We start from the raw sequence: 15,000 nt of genomic DNA, 5'->3' as shown, positions 1-15,000 counted from the left end.
ATTTCAGTGTGAAGTTTGCATGTTCCCCCTGTATTGGTGTGCTCCGGTTTCCTCCACAGTCCAAATACATGCGCTATAGGGGGATTGATAAACTAAATTGGCTGTAGTGTATGAGTGTGTGTAAATGGGTGTGCATGGGAGTTTCGCAGTGCTGGGTTGCAGCTGGAAGGGCATCCGCTGTGTAAAACATATACTGGAATAGTTGGCGGTTCATTCCGCTGTGGCGACTCCAGAAAAATAAGGGACTGAGCCGAAGGAAAATAAATTAATGAATTATGTGGACAGGATGAGGCAGTGAATGTGAATGGAAATGTGCTGTATTGACCAACATGTTTAATCATACAAGGTGTAAAAGTACACAGAGGTCACAGACCGCTATTCTGTTCTAAGCATAAGATGATTTCCACCGATTTAAAAACATGTCATTTATTTATTTGTTTCCTAACTATAAAAGACAAGATTTTCTCTAAAAGTTAAAACATATAATGGGAGAAACTTCTGCAATTTATCTCAACAAGAAAATCAGATAACGTCATGAGTCTACAATAAATGCTGACTTTTGCCCCTAAAAAAGGACATATTTCGAGTAGATGTTTCTCATACTTTCTGTTTGTATCTTCAAATCCAAAATATAAAAAATACATCTTTATTAAAGCTTTGCTAAAACACTAAAGCTAAAGGGGGGCTAATACTTTTGCACAACGCTGTAATTAATAATTTGTGGTTGGTTATTTCTTAACATCAGATTTTGCAGAGTAAAAGAAACATGGTTCCAGAACTGAGGCTCCTTTAACCCTTTCACGCATATGATCACACTGGTGTGATCAGCCTGAGCTGGTTCCTGAGGTGTACGATCACACCGGTGTGATTAGAATGTTCAGAGAAAATCTTCGTATCTTCAAAGCCAAAATATAAAAACACATGGTTCTTAAAACTTTGCTAAAACACCAAAGCTAAAGGGGGGCCAATACTTTTGCACAACGCTGTAATTAATCATTTGTGGTTGGTTATTTCTTAACATCAGATTTTGCAGAGTAAAAGAAACATGGTTCCAGAACTGAGGCTCCTTTAACCCTTTCACGCATATGATCACACTGGTGTGATCAGCCTGAGCTGGTTCCTGAGGTGTACGATCACACCGGTGTGATTAGAATGTTCAGAGAAAATCTTCGTATCTTCAAAGCCAAAATATAAAAACACATGGTTCTTAAAACTTTGCTAAAACACCAAAGCTAAAGGGGGGCCAATACTTTTGCACAACGCTGTAATTAATAATTTGTGGTTGGTTATTTCTTAACATCAGATTTTGCAGAGTAAAAGAAACATGGTTCCAAAACTGAGGCTCCTTTAACCCTTTCACGCATATGATCACACTGGTGTGATCAGCCTGAGCTGGTTCCTGAGGTGTACGATCACACCGGTGTGATTAGAATGTTCAGAGAAAATCTTCGTATCTTCAAAGCCAAAATATAAAAACACATGGTTCTTAAAACTTTGCTAAAACACCAAAGCTGAAGGGGGGCCAATACTTTTGCACAACGCTGTAATTAATAATTTGTGGTTGGTTATTTATGTTTAACATCAGATTTTACAGAATAAAAAAACATGGTTTCAAAACTGAGGTTCCTTTAACCCTTTCACACTGGTTAATCAGCTTAGGTAGATCCCTAAAGTGTACAATCACACCAGTGTGATTAGAATGTTCAGAGCACTGAGGGACAGAAAGCGGTGTGCAGCGGTTGTCATAAATCACAATTTATCCGTTCTTTCAAACAAATAACATTTATCGTAGGTTTCAGACATTCAAATGTACATAACTACAAGCAAAACAAACCATTTACGGTTTGTAAAATACAAACGGATATCAATGAAGACAGCAGTAATAGTTGTTTTCAGAATGTATTTCAGAAGAAAACTATTTATAAACATGACGTAAATATTTGTATCTTCAAAATTAAAATGCATGGTCCTTAAAGCTTTGCTAAAACACCAAAGCTGAAGGGGGGCCAATACTTTTGCACAATGCTGTCTATAATAATTTGTGATTCGATATTTATTTCTTAAAGTCAGATTTTGCGGAGTCTGTGCAGAATAAGTGTCCTCACTGCCGAGTCACATGCCATGTCTCCGTTTCAAAGTTCTGTTTTCTCCGAGAGCGTAAAGTGTTTCTGTGTTTCACAACCGCTGAAGTCTAGCAAAGGAGAGATTCATTAGATTACAGCACAACCTGCCGTTCATCTCTAAACCAACCATCGTAAATCTCATTCAATAGGCTGCAGAGGGTAAAGCGAGTCACATGACTTTGCTCGTTCTGCCCGTGTTAGTGTGGGTTTCCTCCGGGTGCTCCGGTTTCCCCCACCGTCCAAACACATGCGCTATAGGGGAATTGACTAAACTAAATTGGTATCGTATTATTGGTAATCGTAGTGTATGTGTGTGATTGTAAGCGTGTATGGGTGTTTCCCAGTGTTGGCTTGTGGTTAGATTGGCATCTGCTGCATAAAACAAACACTGGATAAGTTGGCGGTTCATTCCACTGTAGCGACCAACGATTAATAAAGTCAAAAAGAAATGAATGAATGAATGAATGTCAGGAAAAGGTGAACTTTTAAACTTTTTTTTTTTTTAAAGAAGACTACTAGCGGTTTAGAAAAGGTGTCAAAGTAAACTCTGTTTCAAATCGGCAGTCCACTTCCAGAAAAGTTACAATTCACGAATAACATTACAGCCAAAAAGAACATTCACGTGTGGTTTTTGTGCCTTAAATGTGTAGAATCATAATATAAACAGGCATAAATTGGTCTTAAAATGACAATAATATCACTTATCGCAATCATTTCTGACAATATACCGCACACAATAATGACTTATCGTGACAGGCCTAGTCTGAAAGATCATTAGCCGCGTTTCCACTATCGTGCCTAAACCGAGCGAGCCAGGGCGAGCCAAGGCCAGTTGCGTTTCCACTGTCACTTCCAGGGCCTAATCGAGGCTTTCTTGGGCCTCGAATACCTTGGGCCAAAGAGGCCCAGCTGAGGCTTCGGAGCAGAGTGAAAGGAGAGGCGGGCACAGTTTTCCGATCGCACATGAGTACATGCGCCAAACAAATCAATAAAAAAATGAGGGAAAGAAAACATCTAGCCTTATGGGGTCTTTTTGCGTATGATCACCCTTATGTTTCCCTTTTAAATGTAAGGCTGTTGCATGAAATAATAAAGTAGTTTAAAACTTATAAAAAAAAACAAAAAGAAGTGATGAACGTATTTCCCAAAGACCAAGCTTCCAGAACTGAAGCTACATAAAAAGTCGATGCCATTCTTTAGAGCAGGGGTCAGCAATCTCGGTCCAGGAGGGCCGGTAATCCTGCAGGGATTAACTCCAACTTGCCTCAACACACCTGCCTGGATGTTTCAAGCATACCTAGTAAGGCCTTGATGAGCTTGTTCAGGTGTGTTTGATCAGGGTTGGAGCTAAAATCTGCAGGACACCAGCCCTCCAGGAACAAGTTTGGTGACCACTGCTTTAGAGGATGTCCCTAGTATATGGTTGAATGAAAAATATTAGAGTAAGCAAATACCTTGTGTAGCCGCTTCCGTGAAACTCTGTACTGTTGAAGCTCTTTATTACGGTTTGCTGAAAAAAATAAATAAACAAGTATGTTTGATGTTCATACTGGAGTATAGGGCTAAAATAAAAAGCCTATGACTTCTTATTGAGCTCTTTTGTTTATTACAGAAATACTTCATCATTTATTTATACGAGCATGAGGATACATGCCATTACAGGAACGCAGACAGAAACAGGAGTAACAGCACGGTGAGAAAGTTGCAATACTGAAAGTAATCCCTACTGGATTATAACATAATAATAGCCGCATCTGGTCTCATAAGACTGATCAGCTCATACATTGATAAGCATCCAAAATCTCCTACTTCAATATTCCCGCAGGTGCCAAATGCTGTAAACATGACCATGAAGCCGATGCCCAGGACGATGATGTTGAGCAGGCTCTTTCCCTCGGGACTCATGATGGCGGCTGTAGTCTGTAGCTCAATCAAAACCTGGAGGAAAATAAGTGTATGAAATTCAAAAATATATATTTTTAAAATTTACAGTAAAAAACTGGCAGCTGTGGTTGCCGGAATTCTACCGTTTAAAATATGGCAGTAATATAAATTTCTACATTTTTTTATAGAAGTTACAATGTTTAGTTTGTTGATAGGCATAAAAATAAATAACAATGATCTATTTTACAGTAAATTACAGAATTTCTTTAATTTACAGTCATACACTAATGTGTTGAAGTACCTGTAAAAAAAAAAAAAAAAAGAAAATCGATAACATTTACAGTAAAAAACTGGCAGCTGTGGTTGCCGGAATTCTACCGTTTAAAATATGGCAGTAATATAACGAAATTTCTACATTTTATTTTACAGAAGTTACAATATTTAGTTTATTGATAGTCATAAAAATAAAAAAAATGATCTATTTTACAGTAAATTACTGAATTTCTTTAATTTACAGTCATACACTAATGTGTTGAAGTACCTGTAAAAAAAATAAAAATAAAAAATAAAAATAAAAATCGATAACATTTACAGTAAAAAACTGGCAGCTGTGGTTGCCAGAATTTTACCGTTAAAAATATGGCAGTAATATAAAGAAATTTCTACATTTTTTTTTTTTAGAAATTACAATATTTAGTTTATTTATAGTCATAAAAATAAATAAAAATGATCTATTTCACAGTAAATTACCGTAATTCTTTAATTAATAGTCATACACTAATGTGTTGAAGTACCTGTAAAAAATAAATAAATAAATTCAGTAAAATTTACAGTAAAAAACTGGCAGCTGTGGATGCCAGAATTTTACCGTTAAAAATATGGCAGTAATATAAAGAAATTTCCACATTTTTTATAGAAATTACAATATTTAGTTTATTTATAGTCATAAAAATAAATAAAAAGTGATCTATTTCACAGTAAATTACCGACTTTCTTTCCTTTATAGTCATACACTAATGTGTTAAAGTACCTGTAAAAAAAAAAAAAAAAAAAAAAAAAAAATGCGGTAAAAATTATAGTAAAAAACTGGCAGCTGTGGTTGCCGGAATTGCATCATTAAAAATATGGCAGCAATACGAAGAAATTTCCAACTTTCATCATAAATTACTGTATTTCGTAAATGTAGTGATAAAAATGTGAAAGAAAAATTTCAAATTTAAAGTAAATGACCATTTTTATTAATTTATAGTCATACACCAATATTTTTGCTAAATTTACAATAAAAAAGCTGAATTTTATCGGTAAAATGTAGTAGCAATGTAAAGAAACGTAATCATTTTATGGCAAATAAACATATTTCATAGTCATAAACATGGGAAATAAATTTTTCAATTTTACTGTAAATTACTGTATTTCATTAATATATAGTGATGCACCAATGTTTTTGTAAAATTTACAATAAAATTGGCAGCTGTAGTTGGTGGAATTTTACCAATAAAATATGGTAATAATTTAAAGAAATTTCTCTATTTTATGGTAAATTACCATATTTCATTCATTTATGGTCATAAAAATGAAAATAAATTACTCAATTTTATGGCAAACTACTGTGATTCAACCATATATGGTTATACACCAATGTTTTGAAGTACCTGCAACAATAATTATGTGAACGTTTACTGTTAAAAACACAGTGAGAATGTAAAAGAAATTTCTCTATTTTACATTAAATTATCATATTTGATTCATTTACAGTCATTCATATTTTTTAAAATAGCTTTAAAAAAATCTGTGAAATGTAGGGTAAAACATGGCAGCTGTGGTTGCCAGAATGTTATCGTTATAAATACAGCAGGAATGTAAAATACATTTCTAAACTTTACGGTAAATTACAGAATTTCATTAATTTATGGTCATGTTTTGAAGAACTTGTAAAAAAAAAAATTGTGGTTGCTGGAATTTTACAGTTAAAAGGGTAGGGTGGTAATGTATAGATATTGATGGTACATTACTGTATTTCATTTATTTATAGTCATAGACCAATGTTTTGAAGTAAATGTAAAAAATAATCAGTAAAATTTACAGTAAAAAACGGGCAGCTGTGGTTGCTGGAAATTTGCTGTTAAATATATGGCAGTAATATAAAGAAATTTCTACATTTTTTTTTAAAATTATAATATTGTTTATTTATAGTCATATAAATAAATAAAAATTATCTATTTCACAGTAAATTACTGTATTTCTTTAATTTACAGTCATACACTAATGTGTTGAAGTACCTGTAAAAAATTTTTTTTTAAAAAATCTGTAAAATTTACAGTAAAAAACTGGCAGCTGTGGTTGCCGGAATTTTACCGTTAAAAATATGGCATTAATATAAAGAAATTTCTACATTTTTTTTTTTTAGAAATTACAATATTTTGTTTATTTATAGTTATAAAAATAAATAAAAATGATCTATTTCACAGTAAATTACTGTATTTCTTTAATTTATAGTCATACACTAATGTGTTGAAAAAAACAGGAATGTAGAAGGAATTTCTAAAAGTTATCGTAAGGAAGTGGAAATGTTTTATCATAAGAAATATTATCATATTCCTCAACAATATGGCATTTCCCACGTTTTTCCAGTATCGTTCAGCCCTTGTTCACACAACTACTAAACAACAACATCACAATAAAGTAATGAAATAAACATTATTTATCAACATTGCGTGTAACATAAAACTAAAAACAAGGAAAAAAACTACAAAGAACCACAATAATGTCAACAAAAAAGCATAAAAAGTGTAATGCAGGGAAAGTCAAATTACTGTTAATAGAATAACATATATTATGGAAACTTACTGTTAGCCTGGTTACAGATTTATTTACAGTAACATTTTAACTTTTTTCCGGACTTTTTTACAGTGTAGTCAAGAAAAGTCAAGTGACAGCTGACTGACACAACTGGTTCAAGAGCTGAATCTGCTGATTCTCCATCTGCTTCCTCATGAGATCAACACCATATGAACAATCACTGTTTACACGGTGAGGAAAAAAAAGTCTATACATGCTAAATGCTACATTTGTGATGCTAATAATGCATCCGACTCATCGTAAACCGATTTTAACTGTCATTAATATCATTTAGGCTCGTGAATGGAGGCAGACTGCAGCGTTTTAATCGTGTGAAGTCAACTTACCGACTGCTTGAATGTCCAAAGCTAATGCATAATCATCCGCAGGCTGATCAAGACGATTTTAATCCACGCGGAAGCATTTTGTAAAAGCAGGTGAACGTGAATACAATAGATGTATTAGTTTCCTACTTCTCGGAACAGCTCCTGTCTGATCGTCTGAAATCCAAAATGTCTGTCATGTGACTTCCATCAGCTGACGGTGACGTCATCGCCATGCGCCGCCGGAATGACTTGTGGGAGGTGTAGTTTTTCCGCAAGTCTGAAAATGAGATGTTATGAAAATAGTTCACCCAAAAATACAATTCACTCCCTGTTTAGTCGATATTAAGTGGTTCTAAACCTTTTAGGAGTTTCTTTCTTCTGTTGAACTCTAAAGAGGATATATTAAAGAAAGCTAAAAACCGGTAACCATTTACTTGTAACCATATATATAAAATTCAGTACTGTATTAATTTACTTACATGTTTATTTTCCTATTTATTTTAAAACAGATTTAATAGCTCATTTTGGTCTTAATTAACTTATTTAAATCACATTTTGGGCAATTTGTTTAATCTAAATTGTATTTAATAATATTTTATTATTTGTTTTACGATTATTTAATTATTTAAGTACATTTTTGTTTAGTTATTGACTTCATGAATTTCACAGTAAAATCTCATTTTTATTAAATATGTTATTTAGACATCCATATGAAAAGCAAATACTGTAGAAGTTGTTGCAACGTTTTTCAAAATATCCTATTTTGTTTAACTCATTGATGTTTGAGGTGAGTAAATGATTTGCTGGTAAACTTTCACTTTAAACAGATAGATCACCCAAGAAACTCACTATTTACTATCTCCCAAGTGGTTCCAATCCTTTGAGAGTTTCTTTCACCTGTTGAACACAAAATATTTTGAAGACAGATGAATACGATGCAGCTGGAAGGGCATCCAGTGTGTTGAACATATGTCAGAATAGTTGGTGGTTCATTCCACTTTGGTGACTTCTGATAAACAGGGGACTAAGCTAAAGGAAAATGAATGATTAAAAAAAAGTTAAAAACCTGTAACCACTGACTTCCATATAGTTGGAATAACAAATATTATGAAAGTCTATGGTTACCGGTTCCCAACATTCTCTAAATTATCTCCCTTTTTTGTTGTACAACAGAAGAAAGAAACTCAAACACTTTTTAAACAAGTAAAGGATCAGTAAATTATTGCAGATTTTCATTTTTAGGGTGAACTATCTCTAAAGCAAAAAGAAACATATTACAACCACCAAGTGGCGCTAAAAGCCTTTTGTCTTCAGTTTTCCGCGGAGGCGGTAAAGACTAGAAGCGATACAGCTGTGGATATTCACGCTATTAAAGCATCATTTATGTGACTCTGTAAAACAGTAATTCATATTTTCTTAATTTCTATGAGGTTTGGTTTTAGGGTTATGGCCAGGGCATGCGTTAATAAAACACAATTTAATGGGCGATTTAATAATTAATATAAATAATACTCGGTATAATTGCTGTTTTTACATTACTGTCAGTGTTGAGATTAGGATTGGGCTTGGAGTAGACGTTAATTAAATTCAATTAACAGGTCATTTGATAAATATTATAAATAATTCTTGTTAACGTACGGCCGCGGCTGTATCCCTTCTATCAACAACCGGCCATTTTGGGAGTGCCAATGCCCATGCGCAAGCTCATTGTTGTACTGGCGGGCAGGTCGACGGCAACTAGTGTTTGTTTATTGCTGGAATACGCGGTCAGACTTAGTTGTTGAAGACAAAAGCGAATCAAATTCTCTTGTTTTGTTTGGTACGTTTATTCAAAATGAGCTACGGCAGGCCTCCGCCGGACGTCGACGGAATGACTTCGTTAAAAGTGGATAATTTAACGTACCGCACGTCGCCGGAGACGCTGAGGCGCGTCTTTGAAAAGTACGGCCGAGTTGGAGACGTTTATATTCCGCGAGATCGATACACAAAAGAGAGCCGAGGATTCGCTTTTGTGCGCTTTCACGATAAGAGGGACGCCGAAGACGCAATGGACGCGATGGATGGAGCGATACTGGACGGCAGGGAGCTCAGGGTTCAGATGGCCCGGTACGGCAGGCCGCCAGACTCCTACTACGGCGGCGGCGGCGGCGGACGGCGCGGCAGCGGTGGCGGGGGAGGCAGTAGAAGACACGGTGCACGCCGCAGCCGGAGGTAAACATTTAAGCAGACGATTTTCCCAAAGCGATTTACAATTGAGGCATTCAGCGACTGAATAAGAAGAGCAATACACACCATGTGCTAGTTATAAAAACATTAAACAACAGCACGTTAGAATACACCGACTGTACCATTTGTCAAGACTGTTGTTTGTTTGTGTCGAACTACCGAACAAAAGCGTGTATTTTTTTTTTTTTTTTTAAGTAGTTCAGTATGGAGGGTGTTTAGGGCCAAAATGTTTGACAAGCGTGAGGTAAAGTTGTATTCAGACTTTCATCTTCTTAACGAAATTTTGGAAACGCACTCTTTGCAAGCTCTAAATAGGGATATCCTATCAGCACCCAATGACTATCAAAGTACACCATCGTTCACGTTGAATATTCAGTCTGAAATCACATGCAAGTATGACTTCTAAAGGATTGTCATTATTTAACTGAGTGTGAACAATTTTGTACTTGGATAGACCTTGGTTGCTAATTTGATTTCCCCATTGAGAATTTGCGAATAATACTTTTTTGATATTATATTAAGGCGAACGTTTGAATGTTCGCAAATAAAACCAAATGTAACTGAATCAATATGGAAGGTGTTTAGGGCCAAAAAAATGTTTTTTTGTTTTTAATATCGCTGTTAATCTATTCTCAATTTTGGGTTGGAAGCTATTCTACGGTCTATTCTACGCAAGCTATGATGACCTTTATGCTTTTACGCTGCTTGTAGGCTTTGCATAGGCCTAATATACGGGAGCACACTTGCGTCTTAGGTCCTGTCAGATGTGGCACCCGCACTCTCATTCCTATACAGCAGACAGTGGCTGTGTGAAATTCCACTGTGCTGTGCCTGATTCAGAGAGCAAAAGTTTGCAATTGCGCGACCATGTAGAGACAGAAATCACATCACATTGTGTTAATAAGATATGAGCTTGTTTATTTAAAGAAGTTGTGATCTGGTGCTGTATAAAATAATATATAATTAACTTGCCTTCAAGGGGGGCGGGGAAAGCTGTTGGGAGGGTAAGGCGCCCTCCTTATATGATGCTAGGGAAACACTGTTTGGATTAACCACTGCTTTTTTTTGGTATCAGGTAATTTCAGTGACCCCTGTGGGCTTTTCTTTCTTCAATTGAAGGGTACCAACAGTTTTGTCCGTGTGTGTGTTTGTTATTATTATTATTATTATTATTATTATAACATTATATTTACTTTTAAACGCATGCTTTTTTATTTTGTAAATTTTTATTTTTTTAATATATTTTTTATTTTATTAGGTAAACCGTACAGTAATAAACCAGCATTATAAAACTAATATTACAATTCTGATCATCATATTTGAATACAATTGGAAGTCAAAAAGTTGCTATTTTCTAGGCTGATATGGCTAGCAACTATACTCTTATTCTGGCATGGTAACCCCCACTTTGGCAACTTGCACTTTGTAATATAATTTATGCATGTGTCGATGTAACAATAGTAGAGTCGAGCTTTAAATAGGAAAACAATAATCGTTTTTGAGTGAGATGCTAATGGTTTAATCTGATTCAATGATTTATGCGAAGCTAAAAGTAATCCTGCAGACCAGCTCCTCTTATTGTGAATTGACTCAAATATGAAGTAATCCATCATTTGTGTGTTTTCCTCTTCCGCAGTCCGAGGCGCCGGAGACGCAGCCGTTCCAGAAGCAGGAGCCGGTCTCGTTCCCGCTCTCGGTCCCGCTACAGCAGATCACGCTCGCGCTCCTATTCCCGATCCCGCTCCAAATCCCACACTCCCAACAAGAGGAAGTCCAAATCTCCCTCCAGGTCCAGGTCACGCTCAAGATCCAAATCCAGGTCCCGTTCCCGGAGCCGAACGCCGGCGTCCAACAGAGAGTCGCGGTCCAGGTCTAAAAGCGCACCGAAGTCTGCTGGAGATGACGGACAGGCATCATCGTAACTCTGCTCAGGGTAAGACACACGTGCTGATATTCAATAACTTTATATATTGTTTATTAATATGCAAACAGGTACAGAAATGACATGGAATCAAATACAAAAGAAAAACAAATTACACAAAAAATACTACAGCCAGGTGTGTGTGTGTGTGTGTGTGTGTATGTGTGTGTGTGTGTGTGTGTGTGTGTGTGTGTGTGTGTGTAAAGGTAACTAGATCGACAGATCAAAGTATATAAACAAGAGAACATGTAAAAGTTAATGTACAACGTGATTCATAAAATGAAGCAACAATAATATAGATATAAATAGATCATATAACAGATGTATAGACAGAATAAAAGAATAAAACAAAACCAATCAATGGTGGGGAATGATAAAAAGATTATTAATGATGGTAATAATGACAACAATATCAATAATACTACTACTAAGAGCTGCACAATAAATCGTAAAAAGATCCGTGATCTCGATACAACCCCTTAGACCAGGGGTGTCAAACTCAATCCCTGGAGGGTCGAAGCCCTGCACAGTTTAGTTCCAACCCTGCTCCAACACACCTACCTGTAGGTTTCAAACAAGCCTGAAGGACTCAATTAGTTTGATCAGGTGTGTTTAATTAGGGTTGGAACTAAACTGTGCAGAGCTGCGGCCCTTTTGGAACTGAGTTTGACACCTGTGCCCTAGACGATCTTAATCCAGCATTTCTACGATTCTGCCAATCATATTTTCAAGTTCAGGAGAGAAGCAAATTGTCTTCGCATTGTTTTACATACAGTGTTCAGCAATGTGGACACCTCCAAATGGTGCTGAAAGAGTCACATGCTGTATTTATAAGATATAATTCACCTCAAAAATGTCATTTCTGTCTTCATGTAATGATGTAATTGCGACCACAAAATCACACGTGACGTGTGCTGCTGACTGTGAGCTGTTACCACAGAGAGGGCGGGCTCGCACCTCTGAATGAAGTGTACTTTAGTGAACAGAACCTGCATATGCTGTGAATAACGGGTAATAAAGGTGCAAATAACATTCAGTTTGTGGCACAGAGTGGTCGTTTGGGAGCCGTGCGGGAAGTATGAACAGCACTGAAATGAAAATGAAACCGAAAGTGCACACAGTGTTGCCAGATGTAGCTGACTGATTCCAGCCCAAAAAAAATATCCAAAACCCGCCCAAATGCAAAAATACCCACACAGTCTTCTGTATTCACGAAAATCACGTCAGTGACAGATTTTAAGCAGAAAATGACAGATTGTAAACAAATGACTCAAACACAATAATTCAACATCAGAATCATTATCAGCATTAATGACCAGGACACATCTAAAGTCTGTTCAAGTCCACCATTCCAAGTCTATACAACATTTAGCAATTTAACCAAAAGTACAGCTACACAAAGCCTATTGCTGTTTCCCCACATGTTTGAGAACAACAATAATAATAGCCAACTCGTATTAATCTTTATATCTACAGAATCCTGAGAAAATCCTGATCTTTATTTTAGGCCAAAAAAATTGCTATTCTCAATTTTAGCCAGAATCGTGCAGCTCTACTACTACTGTTGTCTAATATGTTGTGTGATCATAAACATGCACAATGGTGATTGTCGTGGGCACTTCAAAATACTGTGACTAAACCTTTAGAGAAAGTCTTATTTGTTTTATTTCGGCTAGAATAAAAGCAGTTTTTAACTTCTTTAAACTAGTGGTGGGCGTTAATGTGCTGCGGTACCGGAAGACTCTACTTGCGCAATTAAAAGAAATATCGCCATTAATCTATTCTTAATGTTGGGTTGGAAGCTGGGTCTATTCTACGCAAGCTATGATGAATTTCACCTTAATATTTTAGTGCGGATGTATACCTGACCAGTGAGCTGTCTGACAAAAAAGTGCCCTTCTAAATCAAATCAGCAGGATGCCCTTCTGGATCTTTCAATTACTTCAAAGATTCTACTGACTACACCTACATGGACATCTGTAATCTAGTTATTCGCCTTAATAGACAATAATATAATGAAGGTGTTCACCTGAAGTGCTTTCATGTAAAAGTTTCCTGTCATTTTAGGTGACTTGAACTGCATTTCGGCAGTTTCACTTTCACTCATGCCCCCGTGACAAACTGGGGTATTAGACACAAATAAGGGGTAAGGACTGGTGAGAGTGTTATAAAATTTAATAAAGAACGACAAATTATAAGCAAAAACTTCCACATTTCGCAATGTGTGTGACAGCCATGCATGTGGATCTTGTTGTAAAATCTGGCGAAAAGTCCTACATGAGGGTAATAGTTTGATTGTGGTGTTTACTTCAATAATGCCACTAATATCTGCAGACTCCACATGTCTTGATTCCATTTCTGTTTGGTTCAGTGATGACTTTAGTCTGATTAAGGGCATCAGAAATGGAGCTGATGTAGGCCGACAGTTCAACATACATGTTTAACTGAAAAAACAGTCAGTAAACACAAGCACATCTTATTGAACATCATTTATGTTCATCACTACTTATCAGAGTAGATCAGTTCCTCAAACAGTTTGTGATGCATTGTGGAAGCGGGAGATAGGCCCCTGGTCTAATGCGCCACCTGGTTTGAGAAACCCGTTCTCAAAGACTTATTATTTGGGTAGCGCATATTCTGAATGTCTTCAGCAGAAATCAAATGAGCCGTTTTAATCTAGATTAATTCCAAGATGACAGTGAGATTAATCTAGATTACAAAATTAATCTATGCCCACCTATACTTTAAACCCATTTTAAGGTCTACAGAACAAACCACTGTTATACAATCACTGCTCTAACTTTACCCTAATTAACCTAGTGAAGCCTTTAAATGTCACTTTAAGCTGAATCTAGTGTCTTGAAGAATATCTAGTCTAATATTATGTGCTGCCATCATGGCAAAGATAAAATAAATCAGTGATTAGAAATGAGTTATTAAAACTATTATCTATTATAACTATTAAATCTGCTCTTCGTTGAACAGAAATTGGTGAGAAAAATACAGGAGGGCTAATAATTCTGACCTCCACTGTATATCCTGTGATATATTAATGTTTTTAGATACTTTCTCAGTCTTCTGACCAGTGTTTCTTTTCTCTCAGGTGCATCTCTTCGCTTACCGTGGGCTGATTATAAGCGTCTGGTGTCGGACGGAGCCTGAGGATCCGCAGACTGGACACCCAGAAAATCCACACCATGGGCCTAAAGGTCATTATGACTGATCGCCATGAGTGAACTGTTCAGTAGTTGCAAATCTGTTCCTTCCATACATTGTTCCCGTTTTTGCAGTGAGGTTGTTTTCAAATGTGTATGTGCTTCTGAATTCGTCGAGTAGGACGAGCATCATTTCTATTGGCCTTTAAGGTAAACGCATCTCGGTGATGGTTTCTAGCGGCACCTCACCTTTCTGTTAGAAGCATATTTAGATCTGACTTTTGTTAAAAGAAAACTTTTTTGGAAATGGGCTCATTTTACAGCTCCTCTCGAGTTAAAAATGTGAGTTATATAATTTTTCAATGCATTCAGATAATTTTCGGGTCTGCAGGGGAACGTTTAGCTTAGCTTAGCATAAATCATTGAATCGAATTAGACCATTAGCATCTCATTCAAAAAAGAAAAACTATTTTTGATTTGATTTTTTTATCAAAAAAATTATTACTAAGTACTAAGACCAACACAAA

The 15,000-nt window shown here is 36.0% G+C and overlaps 2 protein-coding genes across 12 annotated transcripts in view; one reads left to right on the top strand and one right to left on the bottom strand.

Annotated features, from left to right (window-relative positions):
• mfsd11 (major facilitator superfamily domain containing 11) overlaps positions 1-7,370 on the bottom strand; it is a 24,867-nt gene extending 17,497 nt beyond the window's left edge. For 8 of the 10 annotated variants that reach the window (XR_012400453.1, XR_012400470.1, XR_012400454.1 and 5 more), the window contains exons 1-3: positions 7,193-7,323; positions 3,933-4,061; positions 3,578-3,633 (exon numbers count right to left, since the gene is read on the bottom strand). Coding sequence is in view for 3 of the 10 variants with exons in the window: in XM_005168486.6 (XP_005168543.1) it covers positions 3,578-3,633; positions 3,933-4,028 (152 nt within the window). In the remaining 7 variants the exon portion in view is untranslated. 10 annotated transcript variants of the gene reach the window in all.
• Positions 7,371-8,839: 1,469 nt separating this feature from the next.
• The window catches only part of srsf2b (serine and arginine rich splicing factor 2b), an 8,300-nt gene continuing 2,139 nt past the window's right edge, over positions 8,840-15,000 (top strand). Inside the window, exons 1-3 of one of the 2 annotated variants that reach the window (NR_132430.1) lie at positions 8,840-9,382; positions 11,034-11,330; positions 14,422-14,527. Coding sequence is in view for 1 of the 2 variants with exons in the window: in NM_199651.2 (NP_955945.2) it covers positions 9,006-9,382; positions 11,034-11,319 (663 nt within the window). In the remaining variant the exon portion in view is untranslated. Of the gene's footprint in view, positions 9,383-11,033; positions 11,331-14,421 lie in introns of both variants that reach the window. The other variant, NM_199651.2, reaches the window with a different exon arrangement.

This window comes from Danio rerio, chromosome 3 (genome assembly GCF_049306965.1).
Source record: "Danio rerio strain Tuebingen ecotype United States chromosome 3, GRCz12tu, whole genome shotgun sequence".
Taxonomy (NCBI): Eukaryota; Metazoa; Chordata; class Actinopteri; order Cypriniformes; family Danionidae; genus Danio; species Danio rerio.
This window is presented reverse-complemented; position numbering and strand designations above follow the sequence as displayed.